Genomic DNA, 25,159 nt, shown 5'->3' with positions numbered 1-25,159 from the left:
TTAACGAAAAAACTGACCATATGTAAATTAGGTATCGTCTAGAATTATTATAAATAAATAAATAAATAGAACTCTAACATGTGGTTTCACAGACCCCAGCACTAATCGTGGACTACTGAATGTTAATTTAGGTTAGGTAGTCTGTATAGAAAGGCTTAGTGCGGTAAACAGACAGGATTAAAGTGTAACCCAAACTAATACAGCTTCCGAACATATTAAACACATGGACTTTCTTTTGAACAGGACACAAAGCCTGATTGAGTACATTTGTAAAAGTGTCTTCTCTTAACTTTGATGTTACACAACTGTCAAAAGCTAAGGGAGGATCGGGTAGGGTGCTTCATCTCAGTCTGGACTGCCCTGTCCCGCTTAATGCACTGCAGGCAGCTTCCTGAAGATATTAAAACTGGACAGGCTGAATCAGGGGTGGTGTTATATAACCCCGCCATAGACGCTGTCATTGACGATGTGAATTTCTTAAAAACTATGCAATGGATGTCTTATATTAGTATAGGCAACAGGTTTGCTTAGCTTTAGGGATTGGGGTGAGGAGTTAGGTGAAATATTTATGCGATTTGGAGGCACGGTTGGTGCAAGTGCTATATTCATCCCACCCCGCGCAATCGTTTTCAATGTGTTTTATATATGATCCTTTCTGGTTAGTTTCTGACGTTTCTGACACGGTTTGACATCACTGTTCGTTTTCATTTGATGGCGGAGCTCAGTTCATTTGGCTGATGTAAGCCTTTGCCACGACATGTTATGCATATCACATTTGATCACTTTAGGTTTAGTGTCCCTTTGCACTCTGGGTTTTGAAGTTTTTTTCCCCCTAAGACTTCGTCTTAGGTCACAAAAGCAATACTGTCAGCAATTCACTGTAAATGCAAAACACTAGGTACAAATGCTTTACGATTCTGTAAGACTTTTGGAGACTTTCTGTGCACCATTTGATGCTTGTAGATGGACAGGGTCGGGGTATAAACTACAACTCCCAGTATGTAGTACATGAGTTGGGTCTCATTCCTCCTCTGAACCGGTGTCGTCACCGGGAAGTGACGTCTGAAAGGAGGTGGCGTTAATATCGTATAATTTCTGTCGTTTATTGTTAGATCTCTGAACTTTGAAAACGTTAACTGGAAACCTGTTTAACATGACGGTGAGTTTATGTCATACTTGTATCTTATTAATTTTGGTTTATTTAATTACAAGTTTTAGACAACACCGCATGCACGTGTGCAACTCGCCAGCAATGCATGGCTGTGTACTGCTGACAATGTCTGTACGACTATATTGCTGGCAGTCTGTTGTCTTGCACACATGGAAAAATAAGACTGAGTCAACGTACCGTACATCGTGAGATAAATCTTAAGATTACTCGGATATGTGGCGTGGTGCACACTGACGTCTTCTTTCCATTTGTACCGTGCCGATGTCAGAAGTAAACGTCAAACAAAATATTTATTTTTCGCTTCCGCCCCAGTACCAGCATGCATAAATGCAAAACTCATATTTCAAACTTTAGTATTTTACCTTCAAAAGATATTATGCATATTTGTTTCTTATTGTAAGGTTTGTCTTTTTTTGCCACTTTAGGAGCGCAAAGGAACAGCAAAAGTCGACTTCATAAAAAAGATTGAGAAGGAAGTCCAGCAGAAATGGGATGAGGAGAAAGTGTTTGAAGCTGATGCAGCCAGCGGAGGAGAAAGGTGAGTTACTGAAAAGTGTAATAACTAGCGATGCGCATCTCCGCGGCTGTCTGTGGAGACTGACAACTTGAAACTACTTAAGGTTCTGCACAGTTGTAAAAAGTGGCTAAAGCATTTGTTATAGGCAGCCCATATCCGCAATGATAGCCATGCACACAATAGGTTCCTGTCTTAAGATCGGGCCTCTAGGAAACTGCTTGAATAGAGGTCCTGATTTTGTACCCTGAGCTGAACATCTAAACATATCACACACTGCTCAGTCAGACCTCTAAAGTATATGTCTCTCATCAGTTAATCTAAAATGCCTGATCCTTCCTGTCTCTTCACAGTAAGAACAAGTACTTTGTCACATTTCCTTATCCGTACATGAATGGACGTTTGCATCTTGGGCATACGTTCTCACTTTCCAAGTGTGAGGTAAGTAGTTAATAGTTATTAAAAGGTACATTTTAGAATTCACTGACCAGCGTGCTTAACCCTGTCATTCATTGGATCTAAATACTGAAGCCGTCAATGCAAGTACATATGTTAGAGTCAGGAGTGCCTTAAACTGAAGGCATATTGCTTTTATGTGAAGTTTAATGTGCTTGAAAGACACCTGAGCAGTATATTTGGTACAGAACCCCAGTCACTCTGATTTCAGCCACACACTGCATACATTTCTCTGTTTAAATATGCAGGACTTGAAGGCATGTCTACAGTTGAAATGTGTTTGGTCATGTTTTAGCACTGACATTTCTCTTTCTGTAGTTTGCAGTGGGATACCAGCGCTTGAAAGGAAAGCATTGTCTCTTTCCCTTCGGATTGCATTGTACTGGGATGCCCATCAAAGTGAGTTGTTTATTTTCTCCTGCTGGTTCCAATGGCTTTATTATTGTATTATCCAAAGACTTTATGTAGGTGTCGCCAGTATTATGGTAATAATTGCTTCCTGCAATTATTCTTCAGGCTTGTGCTGACAAGTTGAAGAGAGAGTTGGAACTTTACGGCTGCCCACCACAGTTCCCAGATGAAGAGGAGGAGGAGGAGACTCCAGTTAAGAAAGAGGCAGAGGAAATTGTCATCAAGGACAAAGCAAAAGGCAAGAAGGTATGGCATATCTCACCAAGACACCTGAGTAGAGGTTAATATTTAAAATGTACCCCAGCACTATGATTTATAAATATATACATCAGGTAAAATGCATCTTAACTGTGCCCCTGCCATAACCACCAATTACTGTGGAGGGAGGGGGGGGTCAATCTTTCACATTGAAAGAAGAAAAAAAAGATTAGCAGTTGGCAGTGGTCTTTGAGCTTAGAGTAAGCATGTAAAATGATCTTCCTAAAAACTACCTGTATGAGTGTTTTGCAGAGTCTTGCATGGCATTGCTGATCTGTTTAATGATATTTACAGAGTAAAGCTGCTGCAAAGTCTGGAGGTGCAAAGTTTCAGTGGGACATCATGAGGTCCTTGGGCCTGTCCGATGAGGAGATTGTCCAGTTTGCTGAGGCTGAATACTGGCTTGGATACTTCCCTCCGCTGGCTGTTCAAGACATGAAGAGCATGGGGGTCAAGGTAATTCACCACTGACCTATGAGGAGTTAACCACTTAGGCACATACTTTTTGTTTCCCCTTTAATCATCCATGGGATTTCATTGCAGGTGGATTGGCGTCGCTCCTTTATTACAACTGATGTCAACCCATTTTATGACTCCTTTGTCAGGTGGCAGTTTGAGAGCCTTAAGGAAAGAAAGAAAATCAAGTTTGGAAAGAGGTAAAAAATATCTCTTAATGTAATCCACGTGGAAGTGCCATGGGAATTGAAGTTGGAACAATGGCACTTTGTCACTGTTTTTAATGTTCATTTATTATTTCATCCTAATTATTAATTGTGTTTCTGAAATATTCAAAGTTAGCATTTTTGTTTATAATAAACCAGATATATAGAAGATAATAAACCATTTTGTTTTTGTGAAGTGCTTTGAGAAATCTTGTATTTAATTTTTGCAGATATACAATTTATTCACCAAAGGATGGTCAGCCTTGTATGGACCATGACAGACAAACAGGAGAGGTAAGCAGAAGTCTGTAAATAACCTAATTATAAAAAGGTTGAGTTGTCTTTTTGCTTCACCCATTTGCTCAGTGCAATGATAAGATACATCAATAAGATCTTCCAGGAGCAGACCCAGATCCTTCCTAACTCAAGCAGCTTGTTCTGCATATTTCTCCTGGATTTTAACTGTTAATTTACTTTCCTTCACAGGGAGTTGGTCCTCAGGAATATACTTTAATTAAAATGAAGATGGTTGAACCCTTTCCTTCAAAGCTGAGGTACTGATGTACACTAATGTGTCAGGGTTTTTTTTGTTTAAGTTCTGTGATAAACAGCTGAAATAGGCCTTGCCTCGCTAATTTGTCAAGGTGATTACGCCAAAGTAAAGGTGACCTTGCTAAACAAAAGGCACTTTTTGGTTTAGTACTTTAGTGGTTGGATGATAATTAGGTGTTATTAGCTCACTATGAACCACTGAACTCATCTTACTTGCGACCTGCAGAATTGCTGTTTTAATCTTAATTTATTTTATGTTTTGATTAGCGGTCTTAAAGGCACAGCCATTTTTTTGGTAGCTGCTACTCTCAGACCGGAGACCATGTTTGGACAAACAAACTGCTGGGTCAGACCTGACATGAAGTACATTGCCTTTGAGACGGCAAATGGGGACATTTTCATCAGCACTCGGAGATCTGCCAGGAACATGTCCTACCAAGGTTTCACCAAAGAGAACGGGGTGGTACCTTCGGTGATGGAGCTGTTTGGAGAGGTAGAACAAGTCTGGTTATATCTTGCTGCATGTCAGCTAACCAATGATTTCAAAGGGTATTTTCAATTAGTTGTATGTGGTGGTATCAAATTATTTTTTAAACTTCTTTTCAGGATATTCTTGGTTGTGCACTAAGTGCTCCTCTGACATCCTACAAGATCATCTATGCTCTGCCAATGCTCACGATTAAGGAAGACAAAGGTACAGTAGATGTTGCTTGCCTTGAATTTCATTTAAGTGCTGGGGTCTATCAGCCAGAAAACACAACATGCGGACTTTGAGAAACATTGCGTAACCCTAACCCTAACAAACACAGAACTGCATTTGCAGTTAAATAATGGTGTAGGTGAGTGTGCTTGTTCCGTGGGACTGTACTGACTCCATTGTTTTCTAGGCACAGGAGTGGTCACTAGTGTTCCCTCTGATGCCCCTGATGATATTGCAGCACTTCGAGATTTGAAAAAGAAACAGGTAACGTGTCCTGTGCTGTAGTAGAATGAGCCAATCTTACCAAGTTTTATATTACACACACAGTCTGCATCAAAATGTCTACAAATGACCTTTGCTACTTCTGGAAATCTTTTTTTTTTTTCCTCTGAAATATATTTTAAGAAATGCTTGTTTGCATTCTGGTCAATGCACTGTCCAATCGGAGATTGATATTGGAACTAACCGAAACGACTCTACATATTCACGTTTACTTACACTGCTGTTATGAAAATGAACATTTAGGGAAGCAATGCAAGTGTTTGTTTGTACAACAGACGATACAAGTAGGGGTTCCTGATGTTGTTTATGGGGGTTTCCTTTGCAGGCATTGAGGGAGAAATATGGGATCAAAGATGAGATGGTCCTGCCTTTTGAACCAGTAAGTTTAACTAGGTGTGATTCAATGTAAACACTGTATTCTTGCCATTTAGATAATATGGTATTTCATACAGGCTTAGTACAAGATGTGTTCCTGAATTGTCTTTTTAAAATTGTGTTTGTCCTTTTGTCTTGTATGCAAAATCTTCATGGAATATACACCACGATAATGTTTTATTTGAATAGTAAGTACAGTATTTTAAATGGAGGTGGTCCCATGAATGGATGTGCTGTTAACCTGGGTCTGTTAATATGTATCCAGGTGCCTATAATTGAAATCCCAGGCTATGGGAATCTGTCTGCTCCCCAAGTGTGTGACGAGCTGAAGATTCAGAGCCAGAACGACAGGGAGAAGCTGGCAGAAGCCAAGGAGATGGTTTACCTCAAGGGATTTTATGAAGGAGTAAGTTTAACTAGTGAATGTGGATATTTGTAAGCGTTCCTGAGCATCTTTAGACATTTTGGTTGTGGGTTATATTAAATACCACTATTGCTTTGTTTCCATATACCTGCTCAAGAGCACTGAGATTTGTAATGCTCCAGATCGAACACAGATTCAGTCTGGAACCAAATGTAGTTACAATGGTTTTTGACATTTCTATTACTTTTTATTTGCTTACCATTTTATTGAAGATTATATGTTAAGTTATTTTACAGTACCCTACTGTGAATATTGTACCCAAACAGGTTTTTGTATTATTAGTGGTGAATGTTTTGTTTTGTTTTGTTTTTTCCTTCAGATAATGCTGGTGGACGGATACAAGGGGCAGAAAGTTCAAGATGTCAAGAAACCAATTCAAAAGAAGATGGTTGATAATGTAAATATGTTGTTTCACTTGATCCATATGATTTGTATTAAATCAAATGGTTACCCGTGAACTGATGTCATCACTGGACATTTCAATAATTCCCTTTTGGATTTTAGATTTTTCTTTTGCATTGACGAATCTGGTATCTTTTGTTATTCAAGTCTTCACTATTATTCTTACTTTAGATACCCAGCTTATGAATTAGTCATTTACTGGTTTTCATTCAATACTTTTAAGGTAGTTGAACAAATCATTTGAATGTGGTAGTGTAGTCTTTCATGGTATACATACACATTACCCAAATCCTTAAACTTTAAAGGACGAAGCCTTAATCTACATGGAGCCAGAAAAGCAGGTGATGTCCAGATCAGCAGACGAGTGTGTGGTGGCTCTCTGTGACCAGTGGTAAGCATTCCAGCTTCTCTAAGCCTTTGGCAGTCAAAAGCTTAATTGGAGAAAAGAAGGGTCATTGCTCTTATTGTTGGGGGTTTAATGAGTGCAGAACGCAGCATGACTTCAGTTGGAAGTTATTCATAATTACATTTGTTATCAAGTTGATCCCAGTAATCGATTATTAGACCTATTTATTTGTTGGCAGGTACTTGGATTATGGTGACAAGAACTGGAAAGAAGCCGCATCAAACTCTCTGAAATCTCTAGAAACGTGAGTGACCCCCAATTAGTGTAGTTTTCAGTTCTGAACACGGCACTAAAACTAAGGAGAGAATTCCCTTTGCTTCCTTTTTTTGTCCCCTGTGGTGTTTTCAGGTACCATTTTCTTAACTAATCAGATTGCGAGTTCACCAGGCCATTGATACAGTATATCATTTTCATTCAATCCAGATTCTGTGATGAGACAAGGAAGAATTTTGAAGCTACACTGGCGTGGCTGCAAGAACATGCCTGCTCCAGGACATATGGCTTGGGTAAGGTGTGTGTGTGTGTGTGTGTGTGTGTGTGTGTGTGTGTGTGTGTATATATGTGTGTGTGTGTGTGTGTGTGTGTGTATAGGTCTGTTTGTAGAAATGAACAAAAACATCAGTTGCAAGTCTTTTCCCAGTAATAAAAGGTCAGCTTTGACACTGTATTTTTCCCTACGCATAGCAAGCAACGTAAATGTAGATTCTTCCCATTGCAGGTACTCGATTGCCGTGGGATGAACAGTGGCTGATCGAGTCTCTCTCCGACTCCACGATTTATATGGCCTATTACACAGTGGCTCATCTTCTCCAAGGTGGTGTTCTTAATGGGCAAGCACCATCTCCACTAGGAATCAAGTACGATTTGTTTAAAAAATTAAACTGAAAGAATCTTGAGGCATTGGAGTATTTTCACTTTGGTATAAGAAAATTCAAGTTTGCATTATATATATATATAATTTTTTTTTTCCTTCTTTTAAACAGACCAGAGCAGATGACTAAAGAAGTGTGGAATTACATTTTCTCTAAGAATTCTCCCATGCCCACGAGCACAATCCCCAAACAGAGCCTGCAGAAGCTGAGGCAGGAGTTTGAGTACTGGTATCCCGTGGATGTTCGAGTCTCTGGCAAAGATCTTGTACCCAACCACCTCTCCTACTATCTCTACAATCATGTTGCTATGTGGCCCGAGGACAGGTTGGTGTCAGTGCTGACGATGGGCACACACGTACACTCCTGCATGTTAACTGTTATATTACTAGTATATTAATATATTAATGAAATGGATGTCATTTTTTTAAATTTGTTGGGCTAAAAAATAGCAAGCATCATTATCTAAAACTACTTCACACCTCCTTGTGCTCCGTCCTTCGGATGAGACGTAAAACCGAAGTCCTATTGTAAGTGCAGCAGCAGTTGTGATGCATAGTTTACTAATAGCATTTGCTAAATGACTCCTTAATAATAATACTGTGTATATAGTACATTGTAGGTGACTGTGGAGGCCTTTTTCATTATTATTTTAAATTGCACATTAACTGTTGTGTTTCACCTTTCACTTGCAGTGGAAAGTGGCCTGTAGCAGTAAGAGCCAATGGACATCTTTTACTGAACTCAGAAAAGGTATATTGTTGCTTTTCTTAGCCATTACTTATGTAGAAGCCTTTGAAATCTGTTACTGTTCATAAAGAACAGTTACAGATTATTGATTTTTCTTTTTGCATTTACCAGATGTCAAAATCTACTGGTAACTTTCTCACTTTAAGTGAGGCTGTCAACAAGTTTTCTGCTGATGGTAAGTTATGCTCGTGTCTCGTTGGAGTTCTGTCTGAGATTTTAGTAAGTGTAAGTTTCTTAATGTAACTTGTAAATGTATCATTCAGAACACATTTCTGCTGAGGTTAATTATCACTGTGATGATGAGCATTTTAATTGGTGCTGCTTGCTAGTTTTAGTTGGGCATGTTTTGTGAGCTCACAACGAGTTTGGTTTATCAATGATGGGCTATTTTAACTGTGTTCTATTTGGATTTTCTCAGACAGAGGGGGCTCCTCAATACATGCCTTCTACATTTCATTAAATACTATATTTTGGATGAAAGGACACAGTTGGGATTTGTGGGAACTGACATTTTGATAGATTAATAAAAAGCATCAACACATTGTAGACCTTCTCCGTCAAGCAGTGGCACTCTACAGTGGTTACTGTAAACAGTAACTATTTATGAATCTGAAGTATTTAACAGATGTTAACTGTGACAAAGAAAAATGTCAAACATACCTTTAGGTGGTTCATTTTGACTTTTTAACCCAGCCTCAGCAAGTGAAGGTTAAGTGCCAGCTGTCCCTTGTTTCATCCAGGAATGCGGCTGGCTCTTGCCGATGCTGGCGACACTGTGGAGGATGCTAACTTTGTGGAAGCCATGGCCGACGCTGGCATTCTCCGCCTCTACACCTGGGTGGAGTGGGTGAAGGAGATGATCACCAATCAGGACAGCCTGAGGAGCGGCCCAGCCAACACCTTCAACGACAGAGTCTTTGCCAGGTAGCGAAGTGTGCGGAATGCTGTTATTAATTTGAATACAGGGCTCTTTTGTAGTCTCATGTGGAGGCTGGGGATCGGGTTGAGACTGTTTGTTTGTTTGTTTGTTTGTTTGTTTGTTATCTGTGTGGTTCAGAGGTGAATTACTGTTTTATTTGTCTTTTCACTTTTCCTTGTGCAGTGAAATGAATGCCGGCATTATCAAAACTGATCAGCATTACGAGAAGATGATGTTCAAGGAAGCTCTGAAAGCTGGATTCTTTGAATTTCAGGTATTTCTTTCTTTAATGGATTCAATGCAATTTGTATTTACCAATGTATTTTAATTGTACAGTATTATACAGGATAAGCAGTTACATGTATACAAACACTAATGTATTCAGTTACCAGCTATCCTGACAAAAGAGCATTTTAAGCAGGATCCTGTAAATGTCATTGAGTTGATATAGAAAATAATGTTAATATGTACATGCACGTTTATGAACTATTTAGACACAGTTGTATTGGTACAATCAAAACAGTCTTGGGGTATATACAGTAACCCTTTTGAAACTATGAAATGATTCGTATATTTTACTGTTACCATTGTGATGGCGGTCAAATGTACGTGCACATGTTGTAATTAATTGCCACATAGTAATGGTTCTTTATGTTGTAGGCAGCGAAGGACAAGTACCGTGAACTTGCTATTGAAGGAATGCATAAGGACTTAGTGTTCCAGTTTATTGAAAATCAAACTCTGCTGCTGGCACCTATCTGCCCTCACCTGTGTGAATACACCTGGTCTCTGCTTGGAAAGGTAAGAGTAATAGGGCATGGCAGTGCATATATTACTTACATTAACTTACCGCCTCCTATTATTAACAGTGGTTTTCTATGTACCTCTATGTTTTTGGTTTTAAGTATAGATGGTAGCTTTATTTTGCAGTCCTTGAAAACCATCAGCTTGACAAATCGTTCTGGAACGAGCAACATAATGAAGTGTCCCAGCGCTGTACTGCCAGTGCTGTTTCAGCCCAACAGTAATATATCGCTTGGTCTTCCTCCCAGACGGGCTCTCTAATGAAAGCCTCCTGGCCTGTTTCTGGCCCAGTTGATGAGATCCTGATCCGGTCCTCTCAGTATCTAATGGAAACTGCCCATGATCTGCGGCTGCGCTTGAAAGGCTACATGGCTCCTGCCAAGGGAAAGGTAACGAAGGGCAAACTCTGTCGGTCACTTGCAACAGTGTGTGAAATCCTATTGGATCGTACTCTTGCTTAAACCCTTTTCAGCCTGGTTTTACAATTTTTCAGCAATGGATATATTGTCCTTTTTTACAAATCAGCAGTCAAATGTGACTTTAGGACAGCTTTAATGTAACAGAGTACAGTTACATTACAGCAAACAATCTTACTTTTAAGGATATGTGTTTATCTCGCTGTATATTTTAAAGATGGCAAAATCTAAAGATGCATTTTATTTACACTAGTATTCAAGGTGGCTATGCCTATAGTATGACATGATTGCCAATGAGACCACAAAGGAAAATGTAGGATTGTTTTTTCTTGGCTTTGGTGAAATGAAGTCGTTTTTGTTATGTGAACTAAACAGAAAGGAGATAATAAACCACAGCAGAAACCATCCCACTGCACCACGTATGTGGCCAAGAACTACCCACCCTGGCAGCACACCACCCTGACCCTGCTGCGGAAACACTACAAGGCAAGTACTCTTCACGCCTCCATTCATTTCAAGAGTTTTTATCAAGCTCTTCAAACTTTGTGTTGTTTGTCCTTGAATTACTATAGCTAAGGGCAAATTGTTAGGTGATGTTTTAACTGATTTATTATATATATATTTTTTACCTTTTAGGCAAACAACGGACAGCTTCCAGAGAATAAGGTGATTGCCAGTGAACTCAGTGCTTTGCCCGAGCTGAAGAAGTACATGAAGAGGTTGATGCCTTTTGTTGCAATGATTAAGGTGAAGTTCTGTGCTTTTTCAAAGATTATAGTAAAGAAAATTAAAAAAAAAAAAAGAAAATGCAAAAACTAAGGCTGGGTCTGTTTTTTTTTTTTGTTCTGCAGGAAAACCTGGAGAAGAACGGAGCTCGGGTCTTAGACCTTGAACTGGAGTTTGATGAACGTGCTGTCTTGTTGGAGAACATAGTTTATTTGACAAACTCACTCGAGGTAATTGACATTGTTGTATTGATCTGATACATGTTGCTATATTGTTGTTGTTCTGGTCATTATTATGGAGGTGGTTGTTGTTATTAGAGCTGCTCAAACTGATTTATTCGTATCGAGCTCTCCACAATCGGGTGACTGTCATTGGTGCTGATTGGTCTGATTTTACCAGTGAAAGTGAAAGTAGTAAAGAAACAGCTGCTTGGAATTATATTGCTTGCTGTGGAACAATATTCCACACAAAGCCAGCTCCTGATTTATGGAGAGAGGCCAATCCGAAAACTCGGTTTGTGCAGCACAAATTCTTATTAACCACATTTTTAAAAGAAACCTAGGAATATATTATATGTTAAATTGCAAATGTCAAATACTGCATTACATTGCAAACAAGTGTGACCTGTTCTTCCAGTTGGACCAGATAGATGTGATTTTTGCATCCGAGGCAGATGATAAAGTGAAGGAGGAGTGCTGTCCTGGAAAACCATACTCTGTGTTCAGATCTGAGGTAAGAGCAGCAGTCTGTGTAGAACTTTTTTTTTTCATGTATTATCAATTGCTGTTTTTATTTAACATATACTAAAAAGAACACACAGATCTACCAATTGTCAGGATTATGTTTGTGTTGTGATGAATTCTGTCTTATTTCAAACACAAGTTGTGCTTTAAAACTGAATCGTTTTGTGGTTTACGATCCTAATCCTGCAGAGTTATTTCAACATGGTCCCATGGAAAAAGTACTGAAGCCTGATTTACTGTATGTAGGCTTGGTACTATGTTGGTGGATGTAAGTTGTTGTAAATGTTAACACCATGCCATGCTAGAGAAAGTACATTTTAATTGAAACATATTCAAAACGCTTAAATGAGATTTTCTTCAAAATTTGTTCTCGTGCAGAAAATAACAAAAAGAAGAAGAAAAAACACATTGTTGGTGACCTGTATCCTCTTGTATCCGACAGCCTGGTGTTTCTGTGTTCTTGGTGAATCCCCAGCCTGCAAATGGGTATTTCTCCTCCAAGATTGACGTCCGGCAGGGTGATACCAAGGACAGCATTATCAGACGGCTGATGAAAGTGGAAAGAGCTATTAAAGGTGGGGGGGTGGGTGGGTGGGAGGGGAAGAGGAGGAGAACATTGACTTGAGCAAAGTCACAGTAATATACTGTGTGTTATATAGCAAATAACTTCATCTATTTGTTTTCCCTAACCTTTTATGAACATTTCATTGGTTTTTCCTACCATACAGACTATATAATTATTTCACTAAAGCTCCAATACCGACGTTGTCCTGTATAAACAAACTGTTTCACTGCCACATTCTTGCCACAGACCATACCCATGATATAATTTCTTTTTCACATATCCTTTTTACTTCATGTTTAAAACCCTTTCCATCAGAGATGCCATTCCCCTTCCTTTGAGTACACACTCGCTCCCCTGCATTTCTAGATTGATAGGTCTGCAATACCGTATGAGAACAGTTTTCATTTTCAATGTTGCAGACTTGCAGAGAGTGAAGCTGATGCGATATGAGGACCCGGTGCTTGGACCGCGCAGAGTGCCAGTACTTGGGAAAGAAGAGCAAGGAAAGAAGGCCATCTCTGAGAAATCTATCTTCCACATAGATCTTAATGCCAAGAAGGTTCACATTGCTGATAATGGGCTAAAGGTGGACATTGGAGACACTCTAGTTTACCTGGTTCAGTAATCATGGTAAATGGTATACAGTTTGGGCCTGGTGACAGTGAGAAAGGGGGTGGTGAATGGTTAGGATTATGGATGATAGAGGTACGTACAATAGAAATCCGCAAATCAGAAGGGCAGAATCTTGAGGGGAAAGGGAGTCTAAAAAGGTCTTGAAATCTTCAGGTTTTGGAAGAAACTTGAAGGTTTTTGTTTTTGATGGTTAAAAAGCCATAGTGCGAGTCATTTCCATGGAAAATCCACACCTGTGCATTTCTGTTCCCCCTTATCTTCCTGTTTTCAGTGTTCTGAACACAGGCAGGTAAGTCCTGTGTCTTTTTATTAATGGCAAACGTCAAGTTTACAGGTCCTTGGATTCTGAAAGTATGGTCATACATCTTGTGCCTCACGCTAGTATGATATGTGTTCCCACTGTACACACAATATTACAATGACTACATCCTTGTTTAAAAAATATAAACATGAAAACATGTAAAAGGGCTTACCCTGTTCTATTAAAAGTAATACAATACAATCCCTGGCTATTTTCTGTCTTAACTATAATGTAACGCATTGTTTATGCTTGGAAATGGCGTTTCTTCACACTGTACTAATTAACTGTACCATCTGGAATGTAGTTAACATAATAAAGTTTTAAAGCATTGGCTTATTTTGTCAAATTTGAAATCCTGTTTTGTTTTTCGGGCAGGCGTTGTTGGTGCCGTAAAAGGAGATGATATCTGGTGCCTGGTATAACACTTTTATGTTTATACAAAATAACTAGTAAATAAAAAAAGGTGTTTTGACATGATAATATTGTATATACTATGTTTTGCATGTTCCAAATTTCCAATAATTACCAGCTATTTGGGGCCAACTGATGAAGGTAAGCTAGTATAAATTGCAGAAGAGGCCTTTTGATCTGAATTGTTCCTGGGACAGCTTTAGAAAGAGAACATGTTATCTGCTGCTGCCATATATAGGACCAGCTCAGCTTGGAAGCTGCTATCTCTTCTACCACATCCTTCTAGGGGACATTATCAGTATATTTCTTTTAGGGCTTCTATGCATTTTCTGTTCTACGCTGAAACTTTTAGGTGGTCTTACTTGCTGTACCTCTGTGGAGTTGTAACAAAGTAAGTTAAAGTCTTCTATTGTAAAAAAGGAGGTTTGCGATTTTCAACTTGGTCATAATTGACTAAAGCATGTCAAATTGAAATGCCTTTGCTAAATGTATATTATGGTTAATAACAATAACTATTGTGTGAATTGTGTGTATTTATTTATTTATTTATTTATTTATTTATTTATCAATTAAACTGAATGGGTTTTTAATTGTTAACAAAGACATGACAGAACTACCTGTAGTCACGCAGCCTGGTCTTGGTGTCACCACGACAACTGTGACCACCATCACTCAGACTGGGGGAGATTGGAGTACGGGCCTCTTTGACTTCTGCAGTGACAAGACTGTCTGTGAGTTTTTACACTGGTCTCTGTTTTTCCTATAGTATAGGCTGTGTCTGCTTTCTGTTAGTAAAACATACGGTCAGGTTTCCTTCCAACTCTTCTGAAGTGTGTTGGTGTGAAATGAGGCTCTCTTAGTAAACATCTCTGCATTTTTAGAATAGCCCCATGTGTTTGCTAATACAGTGAGTAGATACTGTGGCACTGAAATAGATTGAGAAGTTGCCACTTCTTTTTGTGCTTTGTACCAATCGCTGTAAACAAATAGCAGGCATTGGTATTACTAAGATTTTAATTAACCAGACAACCATCTCATTGAGAAGAATCCTCTTGTTTCAAGAACATCCTGGATAGATTGCAAGCCATTCATACATTTCCAAGATGCAGACTTACAAAAGTAGTCCGCAGTTACATGCAGGCATCAAACAAAGTAGCATGAGATTACAGCCATTACTGTACAATGTCAAGGCATGATTTTAAGTTTGGTCTTTGTTTTTAGGTCTTGTCGGTACCATGTGTCCTGCCTGTTTAGAACTGAACCTCTCTCATCAGTATGGGGAGTGCTTGTGTCTGCCGCTGCTCCCTGGATCTACGTTTGCACTGCGTGTTGGCATTCGAGAAAAATACAAAATACGGGTATGATTTCATATTCTGTCCTGCTTTGTGCTCAGAGGGAACTTCATTACAAACCACCCCAGATTCACTCTAGAGACTAACACACCATATTCATCAACTAACCTGAATTTTATTTTTACACATGTATGTTAAATCACTGTGGAGACTTTGTCAATATTTTTTAAAATAATGTTTCATTTAATCACAGAACAACATTCAGTTTCATCAAACAGAGTCCCAGTCATATTGAGGGATATATTGTCTTTATACTTCAGATTTGCGTGGCTGGCTCTCTAATGCATGGTTCAATAGACGTCTCTTTTAATATTGCTTTTCAGGGAAGCGTCTGTGAAGACTGGACAGCAGTTTACTGCTGTTGGCCTTTTGCTGTTTGTCAGATGGTACGAGAACTAAAAACAAGAATTAAATCCCAGATCTTCCAAGTATCAACTGCTATTGAAAGCTCTTAAATGTTCTCTGCTTGAACATCCCACCCAAATCAAATGACAGAATATGTGCTGATCTTGCCTTGTGTGTTCGATCAGATTTTTTGTTTGACCTTTTCTGAATATCAGTTGAGTCTGTGCATAAATATGCCAGTAGAACGAATAAAGAAAACAGCAACACCTCCAAACTGTTTGGCATCTTTATTGATAATGTACAAAAATACAGATGTTTTATTATTCTTTAACAAAGTTATAAAATATATGCTAAATATACTGCTAAATCCTATCCCAATCTTCAGGCCCTCGGGACACGTGATCATGCCACTCTAACGATCTGAGGTACACGTTTAAGGTTTGTACCATGAGAGACCATAGAGAGAACGAATTCAGATGCTGCCTTTTAAATTTGATACACAAGTGCCATTTGACAGCATCTCATCTTCCATTCAGTGAACCTGTGCCCTACCTGTAAAGATCGTGGCCCCTCAAGAGCTGAGCTATTTTATTAAGCTTTTCACTTTCATTTGTTACAGTAAGTTATACCATGGCATACACGGAGCGCCAGGGTATGTTTTGTGTTGGTGTCAAGATATATTTACAATGTGTGTGTAGGAGTAAGTGGTTGGGAGACTCAACCACTGTAGCACAGTATGTACACGGCAAGCTGAATTCTTGGGTAAGCCTACAAAGGCAGATGTGTCAGTGAAAGAATGTACCCATTTACAAGCATGGTGTTAAACAATGTCTTATTTTTTTATAAGCTTGCATATGTATTGAGGATTTTGTATTATTCTTCTATATTAAGGTGTCACGCAACCATGTGTTCTTACACTATGTACAATGTTTTGCTATTACTGTTGTTTTTCCTTTTAAACTGGCACACTCATCACCTGTCAACTGCAACAAAAAAAACAGTTTCTATTAATAGTACAGACTCCTTTTATCAACACTTTCCAATATCTATTCTGTTTTCAGTAGAAATTCTTGCTTTCATTTCTTATCTTCCTATTCATTTAATTAAAAACAAGCTCCTTCCTTGATACACACAGATAACACTTTTCTCACTTCTGATTCTAACAAAATACTTTAAACATCTGAACCTTTCTTCCTGCACTAATATAAGTGCCAGAATCAGAATCTCAGCTCCAATGGACAAACCAGTAGACTAAAGGGTTGTGCATTATCCAAAGCATGTGTCCTCGTTCCTTTGTTTGAAGCTGATCAAAAAGGGACACGACCGTTAACTGATCCAGTCTGCTGGATCGATTCCTATAGCAGATTGATGTGCAAGGCACTTTCTTGATGTATTTAAAGCTTAATGTTTCATTATTAAAGTGCAACTAACAGTACCTTCACTGGGAAATGGGAGTAGAACTGACCTAGTAAATCAGGAATGATGATGCAATCATACATACCTTTGTGTGAAGCACAAGAGAGACCTTGACTGGACAAATCTGAATAAATGCTCTTGTCTACCATCTGACAAAAGGATATGCAATACACATTCAGTTTCAATTAAATTAATAATACAGTCGTGTTAAAGCAAGACAAAACAATAATAATTCAGTGCTTCGATAGGACTTGTGTTTCAAACACATGAGAACACAGCTTTTCTCAGAGTATACCTTTGAGTTGTGGTCAAGACTTTGACAAACTCAACACAACTTCCCTTTAAAAGAAACAAGCAATATATATTACATCTTTTTTGGCAGCCTTTCTTCACAAAGTCTAAAAATGGCAGTCAGCTAGCTCTGTTTTTCAAGAAACTCCAGAAATTTGTACTGGAGAAGTCCAGTTTTCCCAGTCTGTTCGTGGATTCCCTGGAGCCAGCCGTCCTGCCGTGTCCTCTGTACCAGGACCAGGTCTCCTTCCTTCAGATCCAGCTCTCCTTCTCTTTGTGCTGCACAGGAAATCCACACCCTGTACCTGTCAAAACAGAACAGACACAACTTATTAATGTAAACACACTCACTTTTTTATAATGACTAGCTTTATAAAATAAATACTGTAGATGACCACCTTACTTCATAGCCAAGTAAATGCACATACAGTAAAATATTGCAGGAAGGGAGATTACCTTCCAGTCGATGGTGGCTCTGTTAAGTCTTGCGTTTTGATGGAGCTTTGCTGAATATGGACAGGCATGTCTGGAGTGGAGAGATCCAGAGAGTCTGTTGTCTGGTTGTGTCTTGGTATTTTGCTCTCTGTTCCCACGGGGCAGGACCCAGCTCGGGTGTGGTAGAGAGTGGTCCCCTGGCTGCTACTTGGTTCCTGTGTGGCGGCCCCAGTGCTCGTCTGCTCCGGTCTTTTTAAGGTGCTCTGTGCGGATGGCTGTGAATTGCTCCTTTTCAGCTGGGGCGGGGAGTCCTGAGTCTGGAAGCGGACCGTTTTGACCTGCTGCAAACAAATCAAATGTCTGTTATTGTTTTAACTGTTTACTGCCTCTGTCAAGTCTTTTGGCGTTCATATGTTTTAAAATTACATTACATTAAATTATTACTATTAAACCTTTAGAAGGCAAATTCTATGTACCTCAATTATTTGACTTGGTTGGACTACGGTTTACAACTTAAAGTTGGTGCTTTATTTACAGCCTTTAAAAATGTTCACCAGTTTTAGGAGAGGTTCGAACACAAAACTGAATGGCCCAATAAGCCATTGATGAAAATAGCATTACTGTTCTGTTGCTTCCGTTCCTTGCTGTTTGTATTTAAGAGATGGCATTAGGATGCTTGTGGTCATCACTTACCTTTTCTGAACTGTTTTTGTTGGAATCCGGTTTAACCAGTATGGATTGAGGGGTTATTTGTTTTGTAAGTGTCCCATTTACAGCAGCATCTCTGGCATTCAATGTTGCTGAGCTACCAGTAGAGGGTAATGTTGTTTCAGAATCCCTGCGCAAGGTGGTTTTTACAGGGTGGTTTTGTCTTATCACCGTGGCAACAGGTGCAATTGTAGAAAGTTGAGGGTGGGGCTGCTGGGGTCGAACCATAGCAGAGGGAGAGGGGCGGAATGTACCATTAACCGGAATTGAAGACCCTGATAAAGAGAGAAGAGAAAGCTCAGGGTTTTTTTTGCTTTCACATAGCCCTGAGCAGTTTCAAAACCCCTTTTGTATACAAATAGTATACTTACCATGGTTGCTTACAAATACATTGTGCACATAAATGTACACATGTTATGTAAGCAGTGATGATTGATTTATGTGATTTAAGCACTTTTTGAACAGGCATTTTTAACGTTTTACTGAAAATAGAAACAGTGTTATACAGTGAGCAGGAGAGAAAAGACCTTTTCTTAACATCCTCTTATCACATGACCCAAATCTTTAGTGCATGGGGGGTCCAGTTAACCAGTTCATTATTTTTGGGTTAAAATAAATACAGCTGTTTTGTATATTGTGTGAATTTATGGTAATGGCTTTTGCTTAAACTGAATGTCTGGTTTATGGAAAAATACCTGTTTTCATACATCCAGACTTCCTCTCTGGACTACAGCTGTTTTTTCCCCCCCTCTGTTGTATTACAGTCTGTTTTTAAGGCGCTACAATGAATTCCGTAAATTGTTTTGTCATAAGCAGATTTTAAACTTGGGCCAAGTCTTTGTTGCATGCATACAGTATGACATCATACAAAAAAGGAACACTTCTGTTCTCTCAAGTGTGTGGTACATTCTCAGGACATTATCTAATTGAGCACCACCCTCCCTGGTGCTTGTTGAAGCTTGCAGCTGCTGTTCTTACCTCTCTGTGGCGTGCTGAAGACACGCCTCCCTGTGCCTCTCCCCACAGTGCTGGCTGGCTGGGCTGCTGCTCTCACCAGGCCCGCCGATGTCACAGGGTTTGGCATGGCAACGGAATGTAGCTGCACGGCTGGCCTTGTTGTCCCATTTGAAGAATTTCTGTCAAGGGGAATGACTGTTGCTTGCGGTTTCACAATCAGTGACCTCCTTCCTGTCGGACTCGTAGTAAGCAAAGCTGGCTTGCGCTCCGAGACTGTAGCAGACGTTCTGTTTTGGAAAGAGTAGCATTATCAGGCTACAGTAAAGGCTGATAACAGCGACACTTGCTCATTTCTAGACATCTCAGTAGCACGCACAGATTACTGTTGTTAGTTTACTGAAAGGTTTATATTTGAATTACTCATAACCTGTACACAGATTATTTTCACTGTTCTTTTCTGTTTGGTATCTATTACCCACTGAGCTGCTGTGACTGTGGAACGGAGACTTACTCACGGTTCATTCATTCACTACAAAAATTGAACAAAGTTGTAAAACTTGTTTCTCTTGACCACAACATCGTAACCATTCTGTACTGCACTGGGAAATAAAAAGAAATTAAAAGTTGTTCAAAAATATGAAAACCTCATTTTGACACTACAAAAAGAAGTCAAAACTGGTTCCTCTTAAATTCTCACAAAGAGAGCGATCTTTCTTCGCAGAGGTCAGGAGACCAAAGCGTTTGATTAACTCCCTGGCCTTGTCAGCTTGCAATTGACTCATAATGAGCATTCACCTTGTTATCATGCAGAGACACCTCTTAATGTCATACAGCCCTTTTAATGTTCCATTATTAAACAAACAGAGAACACACGTAGGGTATATTTACAATTTTACCTTCAGTGATACGAGAAGGACAAATTGTACTTGGAGCCTAATGGATTACGTGTACCTAAGAAATAACTGACCCTTTTTTGTCTTTACGTTAATTGTGCCACCCGGTGGCAAACAACTGTGCCATCTTTGAGTAGGTTATAGCTTAATGAATCATTTAATTACAAAAATCACCTTAAAAGAAACGTCTGGTTGTTCTAAAAATTCTTAATAATCACGTATTACGTATAAACCCATGATCTTGTACAGTATAGATAGATAGATATAAAAAAGAAATAATAGAAAATTGAATCTTATTGTACCTGAGCACTGGGGTGACATAGTTGCCTGGCAGGATGCCCACTTTGCCTGTTCGCAGTGACAGGCCCCTCAGCCATCCTTCCTGGTACTTCCCATAAACACCAACCATCTCCCCCTTTTGTAGCCCCAGCTCCTCGGCCCGCCGCGGTGTGTATGGATACAAGGCAGCACAGCTAAAAGTGAGACACAAGCAGTTAACAAAGCATCTATTTATCCTTATGACTAGGAATGACAGGAGGGTAATCACACCCGGTTTTTGATTGGTTGCTGTTGTTCTGTGATTTCAATGTTTCTGTCATAAAGGGTGTGTCCCCAGAGACATGCACCCTCCTGGTAGGAGATAATACTGGGATACATTTACAGCCAGTTGTACTTGGGGGAAAAAAACAACAACAAACAACAAACAAAAAAAAATGTTAAGAGACAACTTTTATACATGATCTCTAGGATTTCCATTCTGAGTTGTTTGTTATTGGTTTTGAAACGGTTTCCTTTTAGGAATAAAAACATGCCCCTTTGCATGATCAGTAGATTGGGGAGAGAGAAGGGATATTGAAAAGATAACTCTGTACATTGCTGCAGTCTACCCCGAAGAAACAAGCGACATGAGGATAACCAGAGATTTTAGGAAAGCAACTGGCTGATGTTTTAGACAAACTTGTCAGAAATAATCCGTGCATGTCAAGCAGCTTTTCAATATTTTAAATGAGCAGACGATGTGAAGGCTGGCTTGCAGAGTCTGGCTGACACATTTGCATTTCTATCTGGTTTTATTATTAGCCATGTAATTACTAGCGTAAATGCAAGCAGGGTCCAGTGGCTAACCCATCATTTCCGGTTCAGTGAACTTAACCCCATGAAAAACACAGCAATCAAACCTAAGTAAATATTATTATGTTGTATGTGGTGTAGAATAATTCACCACCCATTTTATTCAGTCACCCCGGAAACAAAGTCTATGCTGTACCATAAGGATGCCTTTGATGTTAATCATTATAATTATTATTAAGCTCTGTTGTCAGGTTTATCTTGGATACACAGTTGTGCAGAAAATCATGCGTCCAAAAAGGCCACACCCAATACCTCTGAGCAGTTTTAAACTACAATGAAAAAAGCACCTGAAATGGTCCAGCATTTGGCACACCTTAGATTCTGATCAATATCCGCTAAGCAACACTAGGAATTGTCTGTAGTTATATTGGTCTCTCCAGGGAAAATGGGGCTGACGACAGTATTGTCTTTGACATGATAAACTGAAGGCCTCCCTGCTCTGTGAAGATGCCATGGTGCTTTAGAAGAAGCACAGCAGGGTTATAAACCTCTTTCCGGTTACAATACTGCCCTGGCAAACCACTTCCTGCTCCCTGTATTTTAAATGCAAATCTCTTCAATAAGCAAGCAGGACTACTTACACGCTGACAGACACTTGTCTGGAGAGCGATCTGTCTGTATCGCTGGTCATGGTTTTTGAGTTTGTAGGTTCCACGGCAGGGGAAGGAGAGGGTTCGAGGGCTACTCCTCTCTCCATAGGAGTGGCAGGTATCTAGACATACAATAAAGGCGTGTCATTGGAGCTGTATTTATAAACAGTGCAGTGAAGTCCTCCCTTGACCATTCTATTCAGTCCCATACTCAATAGGGATTGCATTACTTGTGTGTTTTACAAAAGAAAAATATTACATTGTGATATCATACTGTGGCCAGATGTTGGGGAAAAGCAGACAGAGGAATTATCAGAAAAACTTTCACTGTAAATCTGAACTACCTCCAACCACAGTTTCATAACCAACTTCTGAACCTTCCCACTCCCAGAAACATTTCTGGTTTCCAACATCAGTAGCTATGGAATTTCACCATACTGAAGCAATCTCAATAAAAACTATTTCAGCAACACAGTCTAGGCACAGAAAGCGACGCTCACTACATTGTATAACCCTGTTCACAGCTCATTCGGGTGATGATATTAATAATGTGGTTGTGAAAAGGATTTTTTAAATGTCAAAACCATCTACCGTAGAGTAAATGTTCCAACTGCATATCACAAAATCCTTCTCTCAACTGGCTGTATCGCACTTTCTGTTTTGTTTTTTTTAAATCATATTTGATCATATTCAAACTGAACTTTGAATGATCGAAGGTGAGGTCTTTCTTGATTCTCTCGTAGTGCTGTTAACATCAGTAACACTCTGTTTCAGTTTCAATCATTTACCCACACCCCTAAGAGCCCCACCCTCATAGGCAGTCGATTGCTTCAGTAACTGCGTACACAAGCAGCACTAGACAACAGGGCCCCACAGAGATTAGATTAGTACACATGTGTGCTGACTGCTATACTGCGTCAGAAACTATCCAGAGTGTGTTTCGGCAGCCCTGCGTTTCCATTTCAATCTATTTTAAGCCATGATGTTTGCAGAACACTTGTCTGCCTGGTGAATATGCTACGCTACCAAGAACGAAGGGCATTGTTAGTAACTCTCTTGCAGCCAAACGCTCAGTGGCAACAGGTCTTAACCTGCATTCGAACAGTAATAACAAACAACAGACGACAGGAATAATTGCAGACTTACTCAATCCAGGCCAGGTGCAAGACAACAACCTACCACTTAAAACAAGTTATGTTCTCTATTTAAATGCAGTTTGCCAGCTTTATTCATGAACTAAGTATAGCCAATGGGGCTGTTGACAGAGGTACCAATCGTAGAAGTCCAGTGTCACTCGTATTTCTGATAGCGGGTGAGAATGACATGTTTAGAAAAGACACAATAAGTGTTTTCAACAGTCCTGCTACTGGGTTTGTGCCATATCCACCAAGGTGAAGTGTTATACAATCAAACTCTGGATAACAATTTTTTTCCGAGCCTGATAATCAAAACAGGCACGTCATAGAAAAGCATACACAACGTGCATGCAGGGAAGGTGTAAATATGTATTGTGTACATGGCTGCGCTCACTTCAGAGGAACGTTAATATATTATGTATAATCATTTTGTTTGCAGTTTAATGAAGTGACAGCTGGCCATGAAAACAGATAGCGGTATGCTGCAGGCCGGCAGCACTGGCAATACATTATGTTTACTGAAGCATGACAGCTTCAACTATTGTCAACCGCATTCCCACCAGAACTGACAAAAGCAGTGCCAAGTTCCAGTCCTCACTGGGGATCCAGAACATTCCTTATCTGCAATGTCAACAGAGCAGCCCTGCAGTGTTATTTCACAAATTAACTTCTAAAGTCAATGAACTACAAATCATTAAAAAGGTCCCAGCCTCGGCCATAACCTCAATCAGTATTGCCTGCGCTAGATAAACATTCAGTGTGAGCCACGTATTGGGTGTCTCATTGCTGCTCAGGACCCTCTAACAGCAGCACACAGCAGAGGTTTATCCCTGATCTTTAAGCTAGCTTCCCTGATCGGCTGATCCGGAGTCCGGGATAATGGGAAAGGCAACCTGCATGAAATGGAAACTTATCACTGTCAGCGATCCGGCTGGCAATCAAACATTTGAAAGCATAACACAGGATACTCCCATACAGTCCTTGCAATTAAACATGGCTGTCTGTTTTTATTACATTTGCATAGACTACTCATATGATAGGTAGAGTTTAAACATTTGAATGTGAGTGTTGCATGCAACAACCGTGTGATAGTCCTCTATTAAAACACATGGCATTGGATTGAAAGAACAGTGCAATTTACAGTAAGACAGAAAGCTTCTAATATCACCTCACTAAACAAAGGCAATGCACACATTGGCAGATTAAAACAAGAGCTGTGCGATGCAATTACATTCCAAATAACATGCATTTCAAGTAGAAAGCTACATTTGAATGCAGTTAACATGTTTTGTGTTAAATACATAAATACTAATACATGTACCTGTTAGTTCTGAAGCTATCTTTAAAACATGGTTTAGCTATGAAATATTGCTTTTCTATTGCATTTAACAGCTCTATCAGTGTAATTGACATTCTTTTCTGTATTTAACAGCCCGTGATAATGCTGGCTTGAGCTTCTTAGTCCTGAGCTGCTTGTGAGGTTAGAGGCTTGACAGTCTGCTGCATTGGGTTTTGCATGGGCCCATCATGCTAGGGGGCTCCTGTCTCCTCTCCAGCAGACTACAGAAACACAGCTCTTTAATCTCTTTAAACTAGCCTCTAGGCAGGTCAAGAGCTTTCTCCTGACGACTCCTTTTAGATTTATATCAAGATTGATTACTACTCAGCCATGGATCTATACAGGAACACCTATGATGTTTTAGAAGGTAAAAAAAGACATGAGAATGGTTTGCAAAAGAAACCTACCCTGCTATGCTGGTTTATTCTTGAAGTCTACTAAAAAAAAAAAACAGCACTGGAAAAGGTCGCAATCTTCTATTTTTTCAGCAGCACTGCAGATAAGTAATTCTGGTTTACTAAAACCTGATTCTTTTGACTTTGAGAGGATTCACTTGGCCAACTATGGGAAAGCATCGTGAAAAACGTTTTTTTCTCCAGTGCCTCAGCACAGGTGATACATAACATGCAGAGCCATTAGATTCTTTTCTGCAAAGGCTTTGAATCAAAATGGAGACGCCTGCACAAACTGTAATCCTTTGAAGCTGGCCCCATTCCCAACTCCAGTTGCATGAACTACCTGCCTGGGCTTCTAAATCTGTGTTTCCCCTCCCACACACAAACCTATTTCAAACCCCCCTCCCACTCTTTGGAGTGT

The 25,159-nt window shown here is 39.6% G+C and overlaps 3 protein-coding genes across 7 annotated transcripts in view; 2 read left to right on the top strand and 1 right to left on the bottom strand.

The window, feature by feature from the left end:
* Positions 1-1,025: 1,025 nt before the first annotated feature.
* LOC117412926 (leucine--tRNA ligase, cytoplasmic-like) lies at positions 1,026-13,685 on the top strand. Its single transcript, XM_034908364.2, has 32 exons — positions 1,026-1,159; positions 1,597-1,709; positions 2,039-2,126; positions 2,460-2,540; positions 2,658-2,798; positions 3,105-3,266; positions 3,354-3,466; positions 3,703-3,766; positions 3,959-4,026; positions 4,292-4,517; positions 4,631-4,718; positions 4,912-4,988; positions 5,332-5,385; positions 5,647-5,787; positions 6,125-6,202; positions 6,513-6,598; positions 6,792-6,857; positions 7,037-7,119; positions 7,332-7,470; positions 7,597-7,809; positions 8,178-8,235; positions 8,344-8,407; positions 8,973-9,156; positions 9,335-9,425; positions 9,812-9,952; positions 10,204-10,344; positions 10,747-10,857; positions 11,008-11,118; positions 11,223-11,327; positions 11,734-11,829; positions 12,283-12,415; positions 12,825-13,685. The coding sequence occupies exons 1-32, from the start codon at positions 1,154-1,156 to the stop codon at positions 13,028-13,030; spliced, it is 3,528 nt and encodes a 1,175-aa protein (XP_034764255.2). The 5' UTR covers positions 1,026-1,153; the 3' UTR covers positions 13,031-13,685.
* Positions 13,686-13,810: 125 nt separating this feature from the next.
* Positions 13,811-15,713, top strand: plac8l1 (PLAC8 like 1). Of its 2 annotated transcripts, XM_058996986.1 has the most exons (4): positions 13,811-14,141; positions 14,353-14,481; positions 14,972-15,108; positions 15,426-15,713. In XM_058996986.1, exons 2-4 carry the CDS (start codon positions 14,355-14,357, stop codon positions 15,555-15,557), a joined length of 396 nt encoding a protein of 131 aa, XP_058852969.1. In that variant the 5' UTR covers positions 13,811-14,141; positions 14,353-14,354; the 3' UTR covers positions 15,558-15,713. The 2 variants fall into 2 exon arrangements, with proteins under 2 accessions (XP_058852969.1, XP_034764424.2); XM_034908533.2 differs by having other exon boundaries at positions 13,811-14,481.
* A 6-nt stretch (positions 15,714-15,719) lies between these two features.
* The window catches only part of LOC117412927 (E3 ubiquitin-protein ligase SH3RF2-like), a 30,377-nt gene continuing 20,937 nt past the window's right edge, over positions 15,720-25,159 (bottom strand). For 3 of the 4 annotated variants that reach the window (XM_058996980.1, XM_058996982.1, XM_058996981.1), the window contains exons 6-11: positions 21,860-21,990; positions 20,450-20,620; positions 19,276-19,541; positions 18,283-18,572; positions 17,611-17,930; positions 15,720-17,459 (exon numbers count right to left, since the gene is read on the bottom strand). In XM_058996980.1, coding sequence (XP_058852963.1) covers positions 17,279-17,459; positions 17,611-17,930; positions 18,283-18,572; positions 19,276-19,541; positions 20,450-20,620; positions 21,860-21,990 — 1,359 coding nt within the window. In that variant the 3' untranslated portion in view covers positions 15,720-17,278. The remainder of the gene's footprint in view (positions 17,460-17,610; positions 17,931-18,282; positions 18,573-19,275; positions 19,542-20,449; positions 20,621-21,859; positions 21,991-25,159) is intronic. The other variant, XM_058996983.1, reaches the window with a different exon arrangement.

Source organism: Acipenser ruthenus, chromosome 23, assembly GCF_902713425.1.
Source record: "Acipenser ruthenus chromosome 23, fAciRut3.2 maternal haplotype, whole genome shotgun sequence".
Taxonomy (NCBI): Eukaryota; Metazoa; Chordata; class Actinopteri; order Acipenseriformes; family Acipenseridae; genus Acipenser; species Acipenser ruthenus.
Note: the sequence above shows the minus strand (reverse complement) of the source record. Positions and strands in the feature narration are given on the sequence as shown.